Source organism: Equus przewalskii, chromosome 14, assembly GCF_037783145.1.
Source record: "Equus przewalskii isolate Varuska chromosome 14, EquPr2, whole genome shotgun sequence".
Lineage (NCBI taxonomy): Eukaryota > Metazoa > Chordata > Mammalia > Perissodactyla > Equidae > Equus > Equus przewalskii.
In genome coordinates this window covers 76,591,408-76,616,497 of record NC_091844.1, presented here as the reverse complement: position 1 = coordinate 76,616,497, position 25,090 = coordinate 76,591,408, and the positions used below count along the sequence as shown (strand labels likewise).

The 25,090-nt window shown below is 37.6% G+C and overlaps 2 protein-coding genes across 9 annotated transcripts in view; one reads left to right on the top strand and one right to left on the bottom strand.

Moving 5' to 3' along the window:
* The window catches only part of SMC6 (structural maintenance of chromosomes 6), an 81,014-nt gene extending 77,791 nt beyond the window's left edge, over nt 1–3,223 (bottom strand). Inside the window, exon 1 of one of the 3 annotated variants that reach the window (XM_070574371.1) lies at nt 3,056–3,223. The gene's annotated coding sequence lies outside the window, so the exon portion shown is untranslated. Of the gene's footprint in view, nt 1–1,572; nt 1,895–1,917; nt 2,156–3,055 lie in introns of those variants that run through there. The other 2 variants (XM_008526529.2, XM_070574372.1) reach the window with 2 other exon arrangements.
* The window catches only part of GEN1 (GEN1 Holliday junction 5' flap endonuclease), a 34,933-nt gene continuing 11,902 nt past the window's right edge, over nt 2,060–25,090 (top strand). The window contains exons 1-9 of one of the 6 annotated variants that reach the window (XM_070574377.1): nt 2,060–2,230; nt 2,550–2,653; nt 3,694–3,790; nt 7,543–7,576; nt 10,267–10,459; nt 11,127–11,313; nt 15,744–15,920; nt 21,551–21,661; nt 24,617–24,690. In XM_070574377.1, coding sequence (XP_070430478.1) covers nt 10,299–10,459; nt 11,127–11,313; nt 15,744–15,920; nt 21,551–21,661; nt 24,617–24,690 — 710 coding nt within the window. In that variant the 5' untranslated portion in view covers nt 2,060–2,230; nt 2,550–2,653; nt 3,694–3,790; nt 7,543–7,576; nt 10,267–10,298. Of the gene's footprint in view, nt 2,231–2,333; nt 2,654–3,693; nt 3,791–7,542; nt 7,577–10,266; nt 10,460–11,126; nt 11,314–15,743; nt 15,921–21,550; nt 21,662–24,616; nt 24,691–25,090 lie in introns of those variants that run through there. The other 5 variants (XM_070574375.1, XM_070574379.1, XM_070574374.1 and 2 more) reach the window with 5 other exon arrangements.

Genomic DNA, 25,090 nt, shown 5'->3' with positions numbered 1-25,090 from the left:
TCACATTATAAAATTTCATGTTGTGTTTAATTTTCAGAAGCAATCTTCACACAATGTTAAATGCCATAAGTAGTCAAAGCAGCTTTAGCAAGGAAAGAGGATAAAGCATTTATTTTGTTTGAAAACACTGAGTGTGAAGTACTCCTAGGATATTGAGATGGAGAGGCCAATAGGCGGTAAACTATACTCTGCAGTAGAGGTGGATGTGGGAGTGGAGCTAAGAAAGCTACAGAAATCATCTGAAGTTGGTCACTAGGGAAAGCATGTTGAGTGAGAAAAGATTTATCTAGTGAATCAAAGAAGTTAACATTAATATAAGTGACTACACTTGACCCTCATCTGGAGTCATACAGACTTAAGAGTGTGGGGGGTACATATAACTGTGACATTTAATTATGCCTTAAATATAATGCATACTATTATGGTAAAATTTTGAGTTACTTGGTTATTAATTCCTGAATGTAACCCAGATACAGCTTGGATTAATTTTCCTAACTTAGGTCTAAAAGTGATAGTCAAGATTTAGGTAGGTTTTATACAAAATTCTACATCCAAGCACTCAGTAAAATACATTCAGTAAAATAAACCTCTGAGGAATAACACCTGTTTTTCACTGTAACAACTTTAATATGCTATTTGTACTTACTTTTTCCCAGGCTCAATACTAAATGCTTTATACTAATTAGAGATAGATATAGAGAAAGAACTCTGTCTCTCCCCTCCCCCAACACATTTAAGAATCCTGTAAGTTAGGTACCACGTTGTTATGGTCTCCAATTACAGAAAAAGAACCGGAAACCTAAGAGGTGGTATCAGCTTGCCCAGAGTCACACAACACTGGTTCTGTCTGACACAAAATCGTTTTGTATGCAACACTCTAGTGATCTCCAAACTTTTTTGTACTTACACCAATTCAAGAAATTTTAAGTATACATTCCAACATAAAATTATTGCCCTGAATATTTCACACAGAAACAGAATGAGATAAAATAAATCTAAGGAGAAGTTCTAATATGCTCCCTCCCCACCCACACGCCCATGGAACAATCTGCAGGCCACTGCACACGCTATTGAAGGTTTTAAAAGACTCCACAGCAGCCGTCTAAAGGTCAGGGAATTTGAACTTTTCTTCTTTTGAATATACCACAATAACTTGTTTTTAAAATACTCGCTTTTAATCTCCTACTCATGAAATATGCAGAGTAATAAGCCCTCACATAAGCTCTGTTGCTCCTTCTACGAATCATCACAGTATTCTCTCAAGCCCGATACGTCCCAGAGCCCTTTCTCCACCCTTGAGTCCTGGGTTCCGTAATTCCCAGTCGGAATTCTTCTCCAATTCATTTCCACAAGAAAACAGGAAGAAGAAATGCCATCATAAAACCTCCGAACATCACAATTTAATTTCCCGAGATAATACAGTTTGCGTTTTCATGAAACTGAAATGTAACAACAAATCTAATTTCAATGATATTTGCATATACCTCTTAAACATACTTAAGTTGCTGCTTGTGAGATTTCACCAGATTCGTGAGAAGACCCCAATTCCCGAACCCAACCTCACTCCCTTACCCCTAGCTTCTTCAAGCTACTCTTCAAACCAAAGGCCCCTGGGGCCGGGCGCCGGGTCGCACCGCCGGAGCTGAGATTTGCAAGGCTCCCCGCAGGGCCGCCCGAGGGAGGGGCCCAGGGCAGACGGGCAAGTTTCCCGCGGCTGAGGGGACCTGTGCAGCCCGCGGAGAGGGCGCGAAGATCCCCGCCGGCCGGCCCGCCTGGGCCCGCAGGGAACAGCCTAGACACTGCCACAGCTCCGGTGACGGGCCGCCACCTGGTGGGCTGGGGTCTCCAGTTAAAAGGGCAGAGACAGGGGGACGGATCCGGAGCAAGGGAGAGCGACAGCGCGCGCCCTCACCCTACCTCGAACAAGTCGAAGTGTCCCAAAGGAACCCGATCGGCGGGGCTGTCGCGGTGCAAGCGGACGCTAAGGCCACCCTGGGGGCGTCTCGGCCTGAGCCGGCCGCCGTTGGCCCCCGCCGGGAAGCGCGCGCCAGCTGCAGGAGAAGGCAGGAGCCCGGCCTCCCCGGCGCCCACCGCGGGACGCTCCGCGCCTGCGCCCCGCCCCCACCCCGCCCGCCGGGAATCCGCCCGCGCGTGCGCGGTTCGGAGTTTTCGCGCCACTGGCGTCTAAGAGGAGGGGCCGGAAGCACCGCTGGGCGGACGGGGAAAACGAGTGGGTACCGAGAGCTCGGCGCCGGCGGTGTGGGGCGGGAAGGCGGATGATTTGCCTAAGTGAAAGGGCAGATAACCCGGAGCCCCCGGCAACAGTTCCACGCATGCGTACAGCGGGTCGGCTGGGAGCCGGGATGGCCGTGTCTGCGGCCCCGGCGGGGGACAGGGGACAGTCACTTCCCGGAAGAGGCAGGGCCGTGTGGGAGAAGGCGCCGAATTCGAAGTGCTCCCAGGACCTTTCCGGGTCAGGGTGTTAATCCCTAAACGCCAGTCTTTGGGAAAGCAAAGAGGAAGTTTTCTTCTCCTTTTTTTGTTTTAAGAAGAGAAAATTCAGGAACTTGGAGGCAGCAATAGTTAGCACTCAGGCCCAATTGGTAAATGACGGAGGGGCGTCTTCCAAAACCAAGGAGAGAGGGTTGTCCCGGTAAGTCCCGCGGAACGCCGGGGACCCGCCGCCGCCCCGGTCCTTCCCCCGATGCCTTTGAAATCTGCGTTGGGGCGAGCTCTGCGTTCGCGTCCCGTGCCGCCCGCCTCCTCCCGACGCCGGCCGCAGCACCCCTGTGAGTGCGGGGACACGGCGCTCGAGCGGCGGGGCCGCCAGCCGGCCGCCTCCCCGGCCCTGCCCTGAGCCCCGCGGGGTGGCTCCGCCCGCCTCCGCCGAGGCCGCTGGGGCCTGAGCGGCCCTCCCCCGGGCGCTCCGCGGGGCCGCCCCACGCCCCGGCCCGGCGTCCCGGCTGAGCTTTCCCTGATCCCCGTGGGCAAACTTGGGTGTTCCTCTTCCGGTGTTAACGTGGGGTTTAGAAAATACTTCCACGATAGCAGTTACCGTAAGGGATTGTGGTTGTTGGTTACAGTCCTTTCCCCTGCGCGAGCCTCTGTTGCCAAACTCCCTCAGTAAATGTCCGAATTCAAGAAGTTTCAATTCCTTGGCTTAGCTTCAGCACTCTTCTCAACCCCACATTAACCTACTGCTTCAACCGTGACACACCTCATCACGTGACATGCTGAGCCAAGTAATCTACTTTCTATGTTCCAAAATCTTCCTTTCTGGATGAAAAAATGTGGCATTGACCTCTCCCCTAGTCCAACCCCAAATAAAGTGATGTTCAAACTTCTGGTCCCCAGTAATGAAATTCCTTCCATTAAAGTCACCCTTTGACTTCTAAAGATTATCAAATATATGTTCCTGTTGTGGCTCTTGACGTGATACAGTGAGAAGTATGACATCGTCCAAATAGATTAAAACACCACAACAGCTGGCCTAAGTGGTCCGTGTTGGTAAGCAATGGGAAAGGCAGTTCAGAGGTCTCTGCTTAGATGTCACTTCCTTTAGGAAGCCTTCCTTGATGCCCTGCACTAGGCAAGGTACCTCTCTTTCTATCTACTCATAGTTCATTCACCTTACCTCTGGGCCTGTGCTTGTCACATTGTTCTAATTCCCCTTTTATCTCTAATCTCACCAAGATCCTTAAATGGAGGGCTCGATCTTTCATTATTGCATCTCCAGCCCCTAGAAGAGTTCCTGGAAAATAAGCGTTTAATAAATATTCATTGATAACAAGTAAGTTACACCTGGGTTATATTATGCTCCAAGTTTAAGCTAAATTCATATGAAAATAAAACTGAAGAAATAATAAAAAAGAGCATTAGTTAGTGAAATTATGTGGTAAATCCCGCACAATACAATCCTGTACTGAAAGAAACTTTACACCATTTACCAATCTTTATGTGAAAATATAGTTATCTAAATGGGAATTGGGAAATTTAAAGTATTTCCCACTTCACTGTTAAAAGACAATTCTAATGTTTTTGCTTAAAACAGGAAAACTGTTGGTTTAATAAAATGTGTGTTTTTGCGTAAATCAAACCACTGACTGCTTTTTATGTTCTTTAAGTTTGATTCATTAGTGGAATTAGCAAGGTTCTGTGCTTTTCTCACCTCATTCAGTTTTATAATTAACCAATAAAAGCTTAGTAGCTTTTAAGGAAGTTTTAGGAGCATAAATTGATTTATGGACACCATATGGTTACATCAAAGGATTTTTTTGTTTTGTTTTAACCTGCAATAGATTCTTAAGCCTTTTCTTTAAACTAGAAATTCGTGTTCTTTCTACCAAGCAATAATATCTGAAAGAGAGTGATTTTTTCTTTAATACCAAGCTACCAAAATTGGTGATGAGATTCAAAGGATATCAGAATCTTGTAATTCATCTGGTAATACTTCTCAGTTTGTAGATAGGTTAAATGTCTTCCCAAGGTCATAGAGCTAGTCAGTGGTATATCCAAGACTGAAATCCTAGGCTTTCTATCCCAAGTTCAGTGCACTTTCACTAAAATAAATAAATTGAAGCCACTAGTAAGTTATAAAGTTATTTGCTATGGATTGTCCTGACTTTGTTGATTCACATAAGTATTCTTGTGAAACACTAATTCTTAAGAATTGTGAGTATATTAGGAGACTCTTCTTTTTATATATAATATACATTGATTGAATGATCAGATTGGCATCAATAAAATTATTACATTAGAAAAGATAGGAGTAGAGACTCACCAAATCCCACACCACAGAAAATTTCAAATTTCACCATGTTAAAATAAGCAAGACAGAATACATAGTTTTGATTGAGTTTGATATGTGTAGTATTTTTAAATTTTACGTGATGCTGAGCTATTTTCAAGTAACCTCATCAGGTTGATCATGACCTCAGGCAAGAACCATCCGTTCTATCTTTGAGTGTAGTTGTCCTTGAATATCTTAAATGCTGTTGCATTCTGTCCCTTTTTGGAACTTTATGTGATTTTGCAGTCTTACCATTGCTACTTAATGTCACTTTGGAGGTGCAAAGAAAGTGACAAAAAATGGAAAACAATGGATCATGGAAATAGATATTTTGGATTAACTGCATTTTTAAAACGTTATGGTGTCATTTTTCATAAAATACATGGTTCACAAAACTGTACCCTTTCAGAACTGTTGAGCTATTCTTTTAATATTCTGCTTTCATGAGTGATTTCTGAAAGGAACATGCATTTTTACACTCAAAGAACTTAGGTTGTAGATCTACTGAAGATAATCATAAAAGAATATTTTAAAATAATGTATTACACTTAGAATATGTAATTTTACATTAATATTCTTTGCATTTTGTCACTGCTTATAAGGTAGCACCATAAATGAAGAAGTAAATTAATTTGTGTCAAACAGGAATTATGTCACCTTTAAGGAAATTCACTATCCATTACCAGAGAAATGATAATTTTAGTGTTTTAGGTTTTTAAGCAAGATCTCTCTGGCTCCCTCTGGGAGACTGATTGTGTAGAAGTGGAGGGTAGTACAAAGTGGAAGCAGGGCAGCCAATGGGGAGACCATTACCACCGTGTACAGGCAACGCTAGGGGCCTACTGTTAGAAATGGGGATTTAGGAGATATTTTGGAGATAGAGGACTTGCTGATTAAGTTGCTGTTGGAGAGCAAAGTAAAGAGAAAGAGTCAAGATTGACTGCTAGGTATATGGCTTAAGCCACCGGGTATTTGGGAAAGACTAGGGGTAGAACAGTTTTGAGAAGAGGTGGTGGAATCAAGAGTTAGGTGTGTATCATGCATCCATGTGAAGATAAAGTAGGGGATTAGATATTCCAGTCAAAAGCTTGGAGGAGTTGTCAGATGATGTGGGATAAATTAGAGGGAAGTGAAGAAAAATTCCTTCATTATAAAGTCTTCAAAGGGAACTCAGCAATAATATCCTCTCCAGTGTAGTCTGTCTTTCTAACTGACTCTAAAAGTATTCTTTCTATAAGTCTTTCTGCTCACTTTCCAATTCCCATGCCAACCCCTAATCCTTTGAATCTTCTTGCTTGGCATAGTTATAATTATTTTTAGTTAAAAGTTGCGAAGGCTATATAAAGTCTTGGCAGTAATTCAAGAAGGTCTAATAGAAATGAATTAATGGTAAGTTACTAAGAAAAAAAGATTCATTGGGGCGTGTCATAGAGAAAGACTAGCTCCTATAAAAATGTCCCCTTGATTCCTATCCTTCAGAGAAAAAAGTGGAAAAAAAGTATATTTCATGATAGCATTTCTTTCAAAGAAACATAGCAGGGCATTACTGCTTTATAGGAGTGTGCTTGGGGAGCACAAGAGAGACTAACCTTTTTCAAATCCATTTCATTAGATATATGATATATGTAGGTTAAGGCACCAAAGTGGTTTAAAAGGCTTTGAGATAGGTTAAAAAATATGGTGACCAGAAGGATTGGCAATGAGAGACATTTTTCTAGAAAATGTCACTTAACTAAGGAAAAGTGGAGAAGAGAACACTAGCTCAGAGACAGTAACTCAATTTTTGTGTGTGTATTTGAGGAAGGTTTGCCCTGAGCTAACATCTGTGCCAGTCTTTCTCTACTTTATATGTGGGATGCCTCCACAGTATGGCTGATGAGTGGAGTAGGTCTGCACCCAGAATCCAAACCCGTGAACCCTGGGCCGCCAAAGCCGAGTCCGCAGAACTTTAACCACTTGGCCACGGGGCTGGCCCCTGTAACTCAAATTTTGCTTTCTGGGGACTAACAGATTTCTGTTACAAACTTTTTTTTCTTTTTGCCTATGTTGTTCATACCAATTGTGTTTAAGTAGCCACTGTTACAGCTTTGTAGACTTTGCTCGTATTATAATAAAGGAAGAGCCCAAATAGATGGGCTAGGGAGACATTGCTGGTCACCGTTCAACTACCAGTGCTAGTTGTTCTGTAACATGACTGCTGATTCTCTTTCTTTAAACCAGGCTTATTTCTGACAAAGAAACTAAAATAAAATGAATAAGTAAGTTTTAAGTGGAACGATCATGTTCTATTAAAGATATTATTTATGGGCTTAGTTAAAAGCCCTCTTCATCTTGCTTAAGGGATCCAATCTGTGGAAATTTTAATATATTAATAGAATCAGTTATGAGTTTATTTTTTTCTAGGCATGGGTACCCCAGTGAATAATATATTCCAATAACGTTTTTACAAAATGATTCTTGTGGGCTGACCCCACGGCATAGTAGTTAGGTTCAGTGCGCCCCGCTTAGGCAGCCTGGGTTTATGGGTTCACATCCTGGGTGTGGACCCACACCACTCATCAGTCATGCTGTGGCAGCATCCCACATAGAAAATAACGGAAGACTGGCACAGATGTTAGCTCAGGGCTAATCTTCCTCAGGAAAAAGACAAAAAGATTCTTTACAAAATGATCCTAATGTGCTTGAAATATTTAGAGAACTGCAATTTGTAAAGTCTACCTCATCGTGTTTCTCTAATTTTTTTTTCCCTACAGCCCTCAGAAGGAACACAGTTTATATCACAGTCCTGTACGTAAATGTGTGCTTATTTGTGCTATCATAACAACCCTGCACCATGTGACGGTCATCATTCACTACTACTCATTTATATGTTTTGTCAATTTACGTAATGAAGCATTGGAGATGTGGTAGGAAGGGTTGAGCTTTAGGGCTGGAAGAGCCAGAGAAAAGATGCACCTTGCCTGTGACCACATGACTAGTTCCTAGGCATTCTGAAGAAAACCAGAAAATATGAATCTCTCATTCCTTAAAAAGCCATACTGAAGTCATTTAATATTCAGGTACTTGTAACCTTGTAGAACATTGCTTTTTAATCTGACCCATGAAGTATATCCATATTTGGTTACTTACTGTTTAGGCAAAAAGTAAACCATCTAAAGATTTCTAGTTTATTTTCCCAAACCTTTATGTATAAGACCACATTTTTTAAACTTATTTTAAATTTGAAAAGTAAGACATGCCTATGATTATTTTAAAAAATAATAAACAACACAGAGGAATATACTTTGAAGACTAATTCTTCTCATTCCTCAGCTTCAGTCATCCCTAATGTATAAACTATTTTGTACCTGTTTTCATTTTAAAACTTGGAGACTTTTTTGTCAATACATATAGATTTGTCCCATTTTTATTTGCTGCATCATTTATTCCATTGTTTGAACGTACTGTAATTTCTTAAAGATATGTCCTTTGTTGATCCATATTTGGTTCCCAGTGTCTTACTATTATAAACAATGCTACAGTGATTATCCTTATATGTAAATCTGCGTACACCTAACAGTATATCTTAAAATAAATTCCTAGAAGAAATTGCTAAATAAGAAGATTACCTGCATTTAAATTTTGACAGCTAGAGTCAGGGTCACATTTAAATGAGATGAGATCAGTTCTGATAATATTCCTCCAGAGGGGAATTTTGTGATTCCTTCTATCCCTGCCCTTTCCAGTATGCAGGGTGAGTCACAAATAAAAGGAAAGTAAAACTATCAACAAGAACTTCCTCCTTAAACTTTCTATTTCTGAATTTTAAATGTTCTGATGGTTGATACTTTAAAAGTCTTGTTTGCCTTCATAATAATGCCTTAGAAAAGATATGCGTCCCCACTCTTTTTCCAGAATTAACTACAACTTTTCACATTAACAAAGAGATAAAACCTTAAATCTGAATCTGTGCCACAATGTCACATTCAACCCGTGAGACTTCTTGATGTGAAGTAGACAGTATTAGCACTGAGCCACTGTTAACGTTAATGGTGCTTTCGTCTTTGTATTTAAATCTGTTTTTCTTTGTAAAGTGACATATATGCAAATATTTGTGCACTTCTTCATAAAAAATGAATGCACAAAATGATACTTATGGTGGCATTGGCTGCAGTATAAAATTGATTCAGAAAAGCACAAAGAACATGACAGCAACACTTCTAGCATTTATTTTTTTTGTAGCCATGTACAATTTGAGGAAATCACTTTTAGTGTGGGCTCTGTTAAGGGAAACAGACAATACAGTACTTTTTATTTAGATTGGTTTTGCATCATGGTGATAGCTTATGACTTCATATTTTTTGTATCCTATCTTGTGTTTTTGGAATGAATTAAAGGTCATTATTTAGAGGATGATAATCTGGATTATATTTGTATAGTCAAACTGAATCTTAATTGCAAACACAACACAATATTTTCGTCAAATAATAACAAAGGAAAAGAAAAACAGATATATATGTTTAATAAAGAAAAACTGCCCTACAGAAAATACCAAAGCAGGATACAATCGCAGAGTTTAAGCCAATTTCGTTTTTAAAATGTCATGTACATAGAAAAGAATTGAACATTAGTTTTCTTTGGATGGTAGGACTATAGGTGATTTTTAAAGTTTTTTTCCTTGAAAAGATTTTTTATTTTTCCACAACAAACATGTGTGACCTTGTAATTTAAGAAGTCAGTGCTCTTTTAAAAAGATAATTCCATATTCTTCCAACTCTCCATTTTCTGTCTCCATCAAAGTTTGCCTTCGTCAACCCCTTGTTTTTTTCTTTAGTTTGCTTATCTGCATGCTTCCTTGCTTTTGTTGTTTTTTCTGATTATAAAAGAAGACTAGTCCTATTCTCTTTAGTACGTAAATCAAGAAGTGAATTCTGAAGAAGACAAACAAGACTTACAGCATCCCTGGATTTTCTACCCACCTCTGCATTTGTTAGCTCTTGTTATTAGCTGGAACAAAGTCAATTACCACCATATATTTTTTTTTTGTAATGTTTTCCCTTTCCAAATTTCATGCAATATTAATGTAACCATGTGAAAAGTTTTATTCTTGGCCACTGCTAAGGAGAACTTAGAAGAAGAAAGAATGAGGAGAAACAAGGAGACCGTTAACATTTGAGTTTCATTAACTTTAAAAATAACTTTATTTTTCAGTACTATAGAGAAACCCATGTTTGGTGACATCAGTGGATTTTAGGGACAAATTTAGCATGCTACAATCTGAAGATAACTTAATCCGTTAGTTGCATTAGTGTTTTTGTAGCCGGTAGGTCAGTTACCACCATTTTTAATGTTTCAGGTGTTCTTGGTTCATTTAGAAAAGCTGACAAATGAAAGAAATCAGGAGAATCTTCTATTTATGAATTATCCTAAACTAGCTTATAATATATTGTTTGTATTCCTGTTCTGAGCTTCTGTGTGTTTTAAAATTTTTTGGAAAGTGTGTTTCAAATAAGCGCAGTTAATCACCAGAATGGGAGTGAATGACTTGTGGCAAATTCTGGAGCCTGTTAAGCAGCACATCCACTTGCACGGTCTTGCTGGGAAAACCATTGCAGTTGATCTGAGCCTCTGGGTATGTGAAGCACAGACAGTCAAAAAAATGATTGGAACAGTCTTGAAGCCCCACCTCAGGTATAGTACGAGTTATTAGAATATAAATGTTTGATTACGTAAGCAGTTGATATCTTGATTTTGTTTCCACTTTATTTCTTTTGTTATTTTACATTTTGAGATTGTAAAATGCATTAACATGTCTAGATCTGCCATCTTTATTGATGACTCACAAACCTGTACCTCTTGCCCTTTGAGGTCCAGACTCACATACCTTGCTGCCTACTAACATATCCATTAGGATGCTTCATTGGAAAAGGCAGAAATTTGGGAGCCATTCGCTGCCTGTTTTATCCCTCCCTACATCCAATCCATCAGGAAGTCTTGCCAGTTCTACTTCCAAAATATATTTTGTGTTCACAAACTTCTCTCAATGTCCAGAGGCACTGGCTCAGTGTGTGCCAACACCATCTCTCATCTGTCCTGCTGAAGTGATATCTTCACTAGTTTCCCTCCCTCCACTCTTGGCCTCCTCCTCCAAACCATTTTCCACATAGAAATTAAAATAATCATAAATCTCCCTTCTTGAAAACATTCCGTGGTTTCTTAGTCCACTTAAATCTTAATAAATAAAATGCGATTGCATTTTTGATACTAGTTTAATTTTCTTGCCAGTATGTCATACTGCTGTGTTGATTTTTGCTATCAATATATGATGATTAATATATTACTAATTTTTATATTTCAGGAACTTATTTTTTCGTATCTCATATTTAACGCTAATGGATGTAAAACTGGTGTTCGTTATGGAAGGGGAACCCCCAAAGCTGAAAGCTGATGTCATAAGCAAGAGGAATCAGATTCGGTACGGGCCTTCTGGAAAAACATGGTCTCAGAAAACAGGAAGATCACATTTTAAATCAGTCTTAAGAGAGGTGAGCATTCTGATCTGATGTGAATTAGAGAGTATATTTTACTGTGATAAAGTTTGTTGTTTACTATCTTTTTGTTAATTTACTTTTATTTTATTGAGGTCATATTGGTTTTTAACATGTAAATTTAAGGTGTGCATTACTGTATTTCAGTTTCTGTATAGGTTGCATTGTGTTCACCACCAAAAGTCTAGTTTTTGTCTATCACCATACACATGTGCCCCTTTACCCCTTTTGCCCTCCCCCACCCCTTGTTCCTCTAGTAACTACTAATCTGTTCTCATTATCTATGTGTTTTGTTTATCTTCCACATGTGAGTGAAATCATGCAGTGTTTGTCTTTCTCTGCCTGACTTGTTTTGCTTAGTATAATACCCTCAAGATCCATCTATGTTGTTGAAAATGGCACAATTTTGTCATTTTTATGGCTCAGTAGTATTTCGTTGTGTATATATACCACATCTTCTTTATCCGTTCATCCATTGATGAGCACTTGAGTTGCTTCCACGTCTTGGCTATTGTGAATAACTCCGCAGTGAACATAGGGGTGCATAAATCTTTTTGAATTGTTGATTTCATGTTCTTTGGGTAAATACCCAGTAGTGGAATAGCTGGATTGTATGGTATTTCTATTTTTAGTTTTTTGAGAAATCTCCATAGTGTTTTCCATAGTGGCTGGACCAGTGTGCATTCCCATCAGGAGTGTGTGAGGGTTCCCTTTTCTCCACATCCTCTGCAACACTTGTTATTTCTTGTCTTATTAATTATAGCCATTCTGACAGAAGTGAGGTGATATCTCATTGTAGTTTTGATTTGCATTTCCCTAATAATTAGTGATGTTGAACATCTTTTCTTGTGCCTGTTGGCCATTTGTATATCTTCCTTGGAAAAATGTCTGTTCATATCCTCTGCCCATTTTTTGATCGGGTTGTTCATTTTTTTGTTGTTAAGTTGTATGAGTTCTTTGTATATTTTGGAAATTAACCCCTTGCTGGGTATATGATTTGCACATATTTTCTCCCAGTTAGTGATTTGTCTTTTCGTTTTGTTGATGGTTTCCTTTGCTGTGCAGAAGCTTTTTAGTTTGATGTAGTCCCATTTACTTATTTTTTCTTTTGTTTCCCTTGCCTGAGTAGACATGGTATTCGAAAAGAGGCTGCTAAGACCGATGTCAAAGAGTGTACTGCATTTATTTTCTTCTAGGAGTTTATGGCTTCAGATCTTACATTGAAGTCTTTAATCCATTTTGAGTTAATTTTTGTGCATGGTCTAAGATAATGGTCTACTTTCATTCTTTTGCTTGGCTGTCCAGTTTTTCCAATACCATTTATTAAAGAGACTTTCGTTTCTCCCTTGTTGTTCCATAGCTTTAATACTTATTAACCTAACTGTAAATAGAAGGCTAGTGTGGATAGAGAAGAGAATTTATGTTTTGGAGTGAAACTAACCTGAGTTTAAGTCCTAGCTGTGGCATCTAGAAACTCTGAGACGTTGGGCAAGATTTCTAACCTATATCTGCCTCATTTCCTACTCTGTGAAATGAGGATAGTAATACTTTAGCGGGCTGTGGTGAAAATTAGAGAAAATATATCTAAAGCAACAACTACATAGTAGGGACTGGATACATGTTACCTTTTATGACATCTTCAGCACTTAAACAATTCCCAGAATAGAGATCTTAATTCATACTTTACTCGTTCAGGATTAATGATAGTTCATATCTGCCTTCCCTTAGGGCTTTGTAGTTTTAAAAAGTACTTATTATTAAATTTTAATATATTTGTGAATTACTTATAAAATCTTATATTATTTATAAAAGTTAAGAAAAAGAAATCTCTATAATAAAATAAACTAATTAAAACAATAGAAAGCTACTATTGTCTCTTTTCAAATGTATATATTTCTTAAATGTTGGCTTAATAATGCACAAATAACTTTTATCTTGGACTTTTAACTTAATGTATCATACCCATATTTCTCTGTTGCTACATTCTATTCAAAATCATAACGTAATGGTTGTACAACATATAAATCTATGAAATTGTTCCCCATGACTGGATATGTTGTTTGCTTTTTCTCTGTTTTCTTCCCTATTGTACATGAAATTTTGGTGAACATTTTTTGTGTGTATAGCTTTTCCTTGTGATTTGGAATTTTGAGATGAAATTACCCAAAGTGGGATTGATAGCCCAAAGTTTCGGAATGATTTTATAGCTCTTGCCAGTTACTTTCTACCAGTACAGAGATGAGATAAACAATTTCACTGCCCCCACAAGAACATTGGATATTAGATTTATCTTTAAACTGTTTAGTATACAAAAACAAAGCTTTTTCTTTGTTATATAATAAATATAAATATACATAATACATATTTAATATGTATTGGTCTCTTAATGGTAAGCTTAAATATTTAATGTAGTTTTAGTCCCTCTGTGGGTAATGGCCAACATGTCTTTTCCCCACTTATCTCTTGAGGTTTTAATTTTTCTTTTGTTCAAGTTCTTTATATACTAAGGATATAAACTTTTTATCATATTTGCTTTGAATTCATATCCTTGTTTTTATTTTTAATTTTGGTTAAAAATTTCATTTATTTTAAAAGGTGTTACGTAAGTTAATATTTTTCTCCTGAAATTTTGTTTATTTTCTACTTTTATGTGATTTAAAAAAAAATAATTCTCAGTTAGTGACTGTTCCACCTTCATGATATCAGTAGTTGAAGAAAATATATACTGGATTTTAATTATTTCCTGTATAATCAGTTCCTGGAAATATCCATGGTCCACATACTTAGGGCATTAAATGCCCAGTATAAGGCAAAAAGATATCCATCTCTTCTTGAGAAAATTGCTCCATTCCTATTTCTTTATTACAGTAATTGTGATGTTTTTAGGCATTTTGTGTCAGTTCAGTGTTGCTCACCTATTATTCATTTTCATATTTCTGTACCGTCACTTACTAGGCCCTACTTCCTCTTAATCCACTGCCATCTTTTAGGTATAAGTATGAAAAACACAAACTAGTCCTCCGATACTACCTCCAACCCCCATGACAGAGACTTAGGGTAGAGAAAATTGCAACCAGCCTCTTCACAAATTCTGTGCTGGTTTTTTAAAAGAGTTGGAATGACATGACACTAGAATCTGAAATAACTTTCAAACTCTTTATGTTTATTGTGAAAGAATACTTCTTATCTAGGGGCAAAGTCAAAGGCAGCTATGGTGTTGCAATAAATCAACACCTGTAACAAAACTGTCTCTCTAAAGTCATTCATCCAGAGTCCTGAAAAGTACCCCCTTTTTTGACATACTTTGTCTTTCTGAACCTTGCCCACTTTGGGCAACATCTGGCAGAGGTTTTTCTTACGTAATGTAGCATTCAAGCAATTAATCAGTTAAAGCAAAAGAGATGATATTTATTCTATCAGTCTCTAGAAACTACAAGCAAATAGCTTCTTTTCCTCACCATACCCAGTATTCCCCAGTGATAGAATGAGAGTCTGATACACAACAAGAAAGAGTGCATTAGGCTCTAAGGCTAAACTATAAGTACTCAGCTGGGTTAAATTCACAACCCAAAGAAAACTCACAGCAGATTGTTTATACATCAGCAAATTGATATAAACATCCGGCACCAACATTTGGCTTCTTAAGCACACACCAACAACTGACCCCTATGTGGTTTCCCTCAATGTGAGAGTTTCATTGTAGAGGGGAGGGGATATGAGGAAAAGGAGAGACCCTCAAGGCCTCAAGCCAAAATTGTATGATAGCATCTTCTTTGGAAGAGCTCATATTGGGTTGACCATCATGTGAGAAGAATTTTTATAGTTTTATAGATATAAATCTTAATGTGATTAATTATTTAAAGATATTTCCAGAATCTTGAGATAATAAGATTGAACAAAACAATGAAAATGGAATATTCATTACTTTTTTAAAGTAATTTTTTAAATTGAATATGGATTACTTTTTAATTAATATTAAAATTTTTAACTTTTCACTACAGAAAATTTTAAATCAATACAAAAGTGACCCATCACCAACTTTAAATAATTATCAACTCTTGGTTAATCTTGTTTCATCTATCCTCCCACCCACTCCCCTACTCCCACATTATTTTGAAGCAAATCCCAGACATAATACTGTTTCACTCTCAATATTTCAGTACCTTTCTCTAAAACATAAGGACTCTTAAAAAATACATAAAAACATACCCACAATACAGTTTTGATTATCACATCTAAAAGTTTAGCAGTCATTCCTTAATGCCATGAAGTATTCAGTGTTCAAATTTCCAGTTTCTTAACTGTCATAAATTATAAAACACCTAAATAGCTACTATTAATATTTGTAATACAGACATAAATTAAACGCTGAAAAACATAGCAATGATAGTATCCTTAGATTTCTTGCACCTACTTTTTCTTTTCAGTGTCTTGACATGCTGGAATGCTTAGGAATTCCCTGGGTCCAAGCTGCTGGGGAAGCTGAAGCCATGTGTGCATACCTCAATGCCAGTGGCTACGTAGACGGCTGCCTCACCAATGATGGAGATGCTTTCCTTTACGGGGCCCAGACTGTTTATAGGAATTTCACTATGAATACCAAGGTATGTTTTCTTTCTCTTTTTCAGCATTTGTTTCACAAAATACCTTTTTAAAGTTTTTATTAAATGATCAAATGAAATAATATGTGTAAAATGCTTACTATAGTACCTGACACATAGCAATTGCTAAATAAAACATTTACTCTTATTAAAAATATCATTGCCACATAGTTCATTCTCTTTGAAATGTGTATTACTTTCCTAAGAGCTTGACTTATTTTACATGATTTAATTCGAAGTCAGTTTCAATAATATATTACAAAATTGCAGATGAAATGTACTGCTTTGACCTAAACATTTTTTATCCTCGAGAATACCTCTAATAGCCTCAAAAACACCTCCAAATATGTAAGGAGAGATATGCAAGCAGATTAATTGCAGCATTGTTAGTAATAACAAAACTTTGGCAAATGACCCAAATGCCCATTGATAGGGAATGGTTAAATACAGCCATGGTTCTCAGCTAGAGAGGTTCTCCCAGGGGACATTTTGGTTATAACTATTCAGGGTTGGGCAAGGGAGACGATAGATATTCGGTGGATTGAAGCCAGGAAAGCTAAATCTTTTGCTAGACAATTGTGTTATCTCTCCAAAAGTGCTAATAATATCCCCATTGAGGAACACTGCCTTAGAGTCCATATAATGTGGTAGTAAGCAGTCATTAAAACGGTATGAATTATTGACATTAAAGATATCTAGATGTATTAGTAGGCAAAAAATGTTGCAAAATAGTACTTTTAAATAATATTGTTTTTCCTTAAAAATATGTTAATAATAAATATTTGTATATATGTATCAAAGAAAATTTTTTTGGAAGAATATGCACCTCGCCATTAATAATAGTTAACTTTAAGGAAGGGGCGGAGCAAAATGGCGGGGTGAGCTGACCCGGGATTCTCTCCCCTCCAAAATACAGCAAAGGATTGGAAAAACTAAATTTCGAATAAATCTAATGCCAACACGTTAGAGACCTACAATACCAAGAAGGCGGAGATCATAAACCTTGCTCACGGCCTCAGAGGCGCTGGAACGGGTAGGAGAGAAGGTCGCTCCCTCCTCTAGAGTCTGCGATCCCTGCTGCGCGGTCCGGGAAGGAGCGGGGGAGGGGCTGCATGACCGGGGGATCATCCAGGACTCCTGCCGCTGATTCAGTGGAAACCCACTGATGGGGGAAAGCTTCCGTGCACAGGGACCCCATAAACCCAGGGCCTCGGGAGACCAGAGAACAGAACTGATCCGAATCCAGATCAGCGTTGGAGAATAGCAGCCCCTCCCACCTGGCAAAGCGCACTGGGCACCGCCATCTTGTCCGAAGGCGGAGAGCTCAGAACACGTGGCTCTCGACCCCCATTTAGTGGCGACAGGCTGTAACTGCAACCAAATTCTACCACCATGCGAAAAAACCGCTCCTTTACCATCCAGCAATTTCTAAAAGCCCCAGACCAGAAGGAAAACAATAAAAACATAGAATTAAGTCCTGAGGACTTGGAATTAGGTAAACTAAGTGCTAATGAGTTCAGAGCAGCTATAATCAAAAAACTCAATGAGGTAGAGAGAAAGATAGAGAAACAAGCCAATGAGTTCTGGAGTTACTTCACAAAAGAGATTGAAATTATAAAGAAGAATCAAACAGAATTACTAGAGATGAAAAACACAATGGACTAGATAAAACAGAATACGGATTCCCTGAATGCCGGTGTAGACACCATAGAAGAGCAAATTAACATAATTGAAGATAGACAGGATGAATGGCTCCAGACAGAGGAAGAAAGAGAACTAAGAATTTTAAAAAAACGAGGAAAATCTCCAAAAGATAGTGGATTCAATGAGGAGTAAGAACTTAAGGATCATAGGAATTCCTGAGAACGTAGAAAAGGAAAATGGAGCAGAAAGTGTGCTTAACGAGATTGTTGAAGAGAACTTCCCAAATCTAGGGATTGACAGAGAAATGTGTGTAGAGGAAGCTTTCAGATCTCCTAGATTTGTCAATGTAAAAAGACCTACTGCAAGGCACATAGTAGTACAATTGGCAAGAAGGAAAGATAAAGAAAGAATACTCAGGGAAGTAAGAAAAAACAAGAGAATAACCTACAAAGGAGCCCCTATCAGACTTTCAGTGGATTTCTCTACAGAAACCTTACAAGCTAGGAGAGAATGGAGTGACATATTCAAAGCTTTAAAAGATAAAAATCTAGGCTGGCCCCGTGGCCGAGTGGTTAAGTTCGCGCGCTCTGCTGCAGGCGGCCCAGTGTTTCATTGGTTCGAATCCTGGGCGTGGACATGGCACTGCTCATCAAACCACGCTGAGGCAGCGTCCCACATGCCACAACTAGAAGGACCCACAACGAAGAATATACAACTATGTACTGGGGGGCTTTGGGGAGAAAAAGGAAAAAAATAAAAAAAAAATAAAATCTTAAAAAAAAAATACAATGGATTATAAGAGAATACTACAAAAAACTATATGCCAACAGAAAGGATAACCTAGAGGAAATGGATAAATTCTTGGACTCCTACAATCTCCCAAAGCTCACTCAAGAAGAGGTAGACAATTTGAACAGACCAATCACAAGGAAAGAGATTGAAACAGCAATCAAAAACGTCCCAAAGAATAAAACCCCAGGACCAGATGGCTTTCCTGGGTAATTCTACCAAACTTTCAGAGAGGATTTAATACGTATCCTTTTCAAGCTATTCCACAAAATTAGGGAAGATGGAACACTTCCTAACACATTCTATGAGGCCAACATCACGCTGATACCAAAACCTGACCAGGACGCCATGAAAAAAGAAACTACAGGCCAATATCACTGATGAACATAGATGCAAAAATTATAAACAAAATTTTGGCAACCAGAATTCAGCAATTCATCAAAAGGATCATACATCATGATCAGGTGGGATTCATACCAGGGACACAGGGATGGTTCAACATCCGCAAATCAATCAACGTGATACACCACATCAACAAACTGAGGAATAAAAACCACATGATCATCTCAATAGATGCAGAGAAGGCATTTGACAAGATCCAACAGCCATTTATGATAAAAACTCTGAACAAAATGGGCATAGAAGGAAACTACCTCAACATAATAAAGGCCGTATATGACAAACCCATAGCCAACATCATACTCAATGGGCAAAAACTGAACACCATCCCCCTGAAAACAGGAACGAGACAATGATGCCCTCTATCACCACTCTTATTTAACATAGTACTGGAGGTCCTGGCCAGAGCAATCAGGCAAGAAAAAGGAATAAAAGGAATCCAAATAGGGAGGGAAGAAGTGAAACTCTTGCTGTTTGCAGACGACATGATTTTATATATAGAAAACCCCAAAGAATCCATTGGAAAACTCTTAGAAGTAATCAACAACTACAGTAAAGTTGCAGGGTACAAAATCAATTTGCATAAATCAGTAGCATTTCTATACTCTAATAATGAACTAACAGAAAAAGAACTCAAGAACACAATACCATTCACAATCGCAACAAAAAGAATAAAATACCTTGGGGTAAATTTACCTAAGGAAGTGAAGGACCTATATAATGAAAATTACAAGGCCTTTCTGAGAGAATTGGATGACGACATAAGGAGATGGAAAGACATTCCATGTACATGGATTGGAAGAATAAACATAGTTAAAATGTCCATTCTACCTAAAGCAATCTACAGATTCAATGCCATCCCAATCAGAAGCCCAATGACATTCTTTACAGAATTAGAGCAAAGAATCCTAAAATTCATATGGGGCAACAAAAGACCCCGAATTTCTAAAGCAATCCTGAGAAAAAGAACAAAACGGGAGGCATCACAATCCCTGACTTCAAAACATACTACAAAGCTACAGTAATCAAAACAGCATGGTACTGGTACAAAAACAGGTACACAGATCAGTGGAACAGAATTGAAAGCCCAGAAATAAAACCACACATCTATGGACAGCTTATCTTTGACAAGGGAGCTGAGGGCATACAATGGAGAAAAGAAAGTCTTTTCAACAAGTGGTGCTGGGAAAACTGGAAAGCCACATGTAAAAGAATGAAAATTGACCATTCTTTTTCACCATTCACCAAAATAAACTCAAAATGGATCAAAGACCTAAAGGTGAGACCTGAAACCATAAAGCTTCTAGAAGAAAACATAGGCAGTACACTCTTTGACATCAGTATTAAAAGGATCTTTTTGGACACCATGCCTTCTCAGAGAAGGGAAACAATAGAAAGAATAAACAAATGGGACTTCATCAGACTAAAGAGCTTCTTCAAGGCAAATGAAAACAGGATTGAAACAAAAAAACAACCCACTAACTGGGAAAAAATATTTGCAAGTCATATATCTGACACAGGCTTAATATCCATAATATATAAAGAACTCTCACAACTCAACAACAAAAAATCAAACAACCCAATCAAAAAATGGGCTGGAGACATGAACAGACATTTCTCCAAAGAAGATATATGGGTGGCCAATAGGCACATGAAAAGATGCTCATCATCGCTGATCATCAGGGAAATGCAGATCAAAACTACACTAAGATATCACCTTACACCCATTCGAATGACAAAAGTATCTAAAACTAATAGTAACAAATGTTGGAGAGGTTGTGGAGAAAAAGGAACCCTCATACTCTGCTGGTGAGAATGCAAACTGGTGCAGCCACTATGGAAAACAGTATGGAGATTCCTCAAAAAATTAAAAATAGAACTACCATACCATCCAGCCATCCCACTACTGGGCATTTATCCAAAAAGCTTGAAGTCAGCAATCCCAAAAGTCCTATGTACCCCAATGTTCACTGCAGCATTATTTACAATAGCCAAGACATGGAAGCAACCTAAGTGCCCATCAACAGATGAATGGATAAAGAAGCTGTGGTACGTATATACAACGGAATACTACTCAGCTGCAAAACAGAACAAAATCATTCCGTTTGCAATAACATGGATGGACCTTGAGGGAATTATGTTAAGTGAAATACGCCAGCTGGAGAAGGATAATCTGTGTATGACTCCGCTCATATGAGGAATTTAAAAATGTGAACTAAGAACAGTTTAGTGGATACCAGGGGAAAGGTGGGGTGGGGGGTGGGCACAAAGGGTGAAGTGGTGCACCTCCAACACGAATGACAAACATTAACGTACAACTGAAATTTCACAAGATTGTAACCTGTCATTAATTCAATAAAAAAAAAACTTTATCAAAAAAAAAGAAATGATAATGGGGAATAAAACAGAAAAATAACGTTAAAAAATAAATAAATAAAAATAATAGTTAACTTTAGATGATGCAATTACAGGAAATGTTTACTTTCTATTATATACATTTTTACAGTGTTTAATTTTGTAAGATGAAAATCTACTTTTGTAGACACCAAAAAACAGTAAAGAGGAAAAAATTAACTGCTATAGTTTATTTTTTTAAGCCGTTTTTGAAACTATGAGTTTATTTCCAGGTATTGAAGTGTTAGATTCTGTGTAGATTCTGGTGATCAGGATAATTTCCCTTTTTAACCTTTAGGAATAATTAAACATTTAGAGACAACTTTGACAAATTATTTTTTATAGTGTTGGTTAATATCTAAATGTTTACTTTTTGAAGATTGAACTATGTCCATGCTTTCTTCTAGGACCCACATGTTGACTGTTATACAATGTCATCTATCAAGAGTAAACTAGGTTTGGATAGAGATGCTCTGGTTGGACTAGCAATACTGCTTGGCTGTGATTATCTTCCAAAGGTATGCTGAAATTGTCATATTTATTTACTATTCAGAGTGTATCTTTTTTGATACCTTACATGCTACATAAATATGAATGTAATATGGTTATATGATTAAGAATCTAATTTAGAATGTAATTTTAGGCCTAGTAAACTATCCAATAACAAATAATTAGCATTTCAAGTCGCATTAAAAAGCTCGCTCATTCTGACACTGAATGTTATAAAATGAGAATGAAATAATAACCAGTACCACAGCTTGAATCTCAGTAAACCATTTCTCTAGATTAAGGGATTCACATTCAAGTTTGACTACCCTTTGAAGAAAATATGGAATTACTCTTTTCCTGTATCACGCCAATGTTAGTTTCTTTCACTGTTTTGTTTTTTGATTTTCAGTTTCATTGTAGCTTTCCAATTGTGCACATGCTCAGTGTTATTATTACTGTTGCTAGGCAACATGATTATTGAGGTAAGCCATTCATCCTCCCATGCCTCTTAGCATCATGTTGAGTTTTGTTCATAAAAACCTTTTATTTATATCCTAAGATGCAAAATATAGTACTCTGTAAAAAAAAATAGTATAATAGGTGTGATGAATTAAGAATTATGAGGAAACCCCATCCTTAAATATATCTCTCCCCAAGAGAAGTCTAAAGAAGGATGACATAAATTTTTTTTACCAGAGCTTAGGAGAGGAAAAAATAGCAGGATAGTAAAATTATTAACCCTAATTTCTAATTTATGTCATCAATGACCAAAGAGAGAAATCAACTTTTTTTTTAACTAGTAAGGAAAGGACGGAGGAGGAAAGAAACTTTTAAATAACACAAAAATAATTATTTTACAGTAGTCCTCCCTTATCCATGGTTTTGCTTTCCATAGCTTCAGTTACGCATGGTCAACTACAGTTCGAAAATATTAAATGGAATATTCCAGAACTAAACAATTCATAAGTTTTAAATTGTGTTTCATTTTGAGTAGCATGAGAAAATCTCAGCCGTCCTGCTGCATCCTGCCTGGGACATGGAGCATCCTTTTGACCAGCGTATCCGTGCCATGTACACTATCTGCCCCATTAGTCACTTACTAGCCGTCTTGGTTATCAGATTAGCTGTTGCAGTCTCACAGTGCTTGGGTTCAAGTAACCCTTATTTTACTTAGTAATAGCCCCAAAGAGCAAGAGTAGTGATGCTGGCAATTCAGATATGCCAAAGAGAAGCCATAAAGTGCTTTCTTTAGTGAAAAGGTGAAAGTTCTAAACTGCACAAACACAAGCAAGAAAAAACTCATATGCTGAGGTTGCCAACATCTACGGTAACTTTTATTACAGTATATTGTTGTAATCATTCTATTTTATTATTAGTTATTGTTGTTAATCTCTTACTGTGCCTAATTTACAAATTAGACTTTATCATATGTATGGATGGATGGGGAAAAAAAACACGCTATATATAGAGTTTGGTACTATCCATGCTTTCAAGCATCCACTGGAGATCTTGGAATGCATCCCCCGTGGATAAGGGGGAACTACACTATTACTATATTGTCATTCTCATTCTGAAATAGAAGATTCGTCTATCCCATATATAATTATATCATAATTAAAGTCTAGAAACAGCCCAATGTTGAATGTAAAAAAAGATTTGCAAACTTGAACTCACAGAAACCAACTTTAGCTGCAGTGGTGTTACATTATGCATTAGCCTTAGGGGTTTTGACCTTTAGTGTCCTTTGTAACCAAAGCTGCTATCTATTTATATTGTTCTACTTAAAGATTTTTAACACTATGTATTAACATGATTTGCCTTCAGAAAATTTAAGATGTAGCTAAATGCTAATACAAGAAGGGTGATATCCAAATATCTAGCAATTGGTATGCCAAAGACATAGGCTGTAGAGATGGAACAGGCTTTGGGTTACCCTCTGTTGTGCCATATGCTAGCCTTTAGTAGCTGAATCCTGGGTATAGGTGGGTTGCGAAGGGCATTCAGGTTCGAGGGCAGACCCCTTCGCTGGCAGGCACTCAGGATGCTTGGCAGTGGCTATTTACTAACCAGTTTAGAAGTATTTTAGAACTGGTATGCCTGTCCTGGTGCATATTGACTAAACAGCAGCCTTGCTTGTAAGGACATATTCATAAACTTTTATAGGAACTGGAAGACTCAATTTAAACCAGAAATTGTCGTGTGAATACACATTTATTTGTATGCTTTGTGTGTTGGAAACTTAACACTTGTTTTAATTTTCTTAAGTTATTAATTTCAAGAGTTAACTTGAAACTCTCCTTTGTTCTCCTTAGAGTCTGGGTCTCTAAATATTAAATGGTCATGTAACTAAATAAACATGCTTTTTCCTGATTACAAATATAATGTATATTTAGGTCAAATTAAAAATATTATCAAAATAATTAACATAGAAAGTGAAAGCCCTCTAAAATTCTTTTGCCCTCTCTCCTAAAATAAACATCATCACATCAGTATTTTTTTTTTTCCTTAGGAAGATTAGCCCTGAGCTAACTGCTGCCAATCCTCCTCTATTTTCTGAGGAAGACTGGCCCTGAGCTAACATCTGTGCCCATCTTCCTCTGCTTTATATATGGGACACCTATCACAGCATGGCTTGCCAAGTGGTGCCATGTCCGCACCCGGGATCCGAACCAGCGAACCTGGGGCTGGCAAAGTGGGAACGTGCGCACTTAACCACTGCACCACCGGGCTGGCCCACCTTCTGACTTTTTTGTTTGCACAGATTAACAATATAATTGTTATTTAACTTACAAATCTAGATCATACCACATGCCATTCTTCAATTTTTATTTTACACACAGCAATGTATCCTGTACATCTTTTCCCATCATTACATAGAGTTACTTCATTCTTTCAGCTGCACAATCTTCCATTGAATGGTCCCACTACACTTTATCCATTCCTTAGTGATTAACATTTGAATTTCTTTTCCCCCTTTCTGAAAGGGAGTTCCTGGAGTTGGAAAAGAGCAAGCGTTAAAACTAATACAGATTTTGAAAGGGCAAAGTTTACTTGAAAGGTAACTAAAAATTACTTTTTCTTATGACATTGGACTTTGATTCTTGTTGAACTTAATAGTGAATATTACAAAAAGTATTATGCTTTCCCAAAAAGAGTTTTATATTTTTAAGCTAATCTAAATTTTCACTTAAAATCACTTATTTTTATTTATTCTGAAGTTTTCCAAAGAAAGGATGAGTATATATGTCCTAAGCTATATTATATTTTTTTCAATATTATTCGGTCACTACAAACCCAAGTAGTAAGATGTCAAATGTGTTTGGGCATTTGCCTGCCACAGGCTATTTTAGACTGTTTTACTACTGAGTAGAGATAAACATAAAATTAAAATAATTTTATACTTAAAATTATTTTTGATATAAAATACTTTGATATTGTATTTATTTTCTATAAATAAA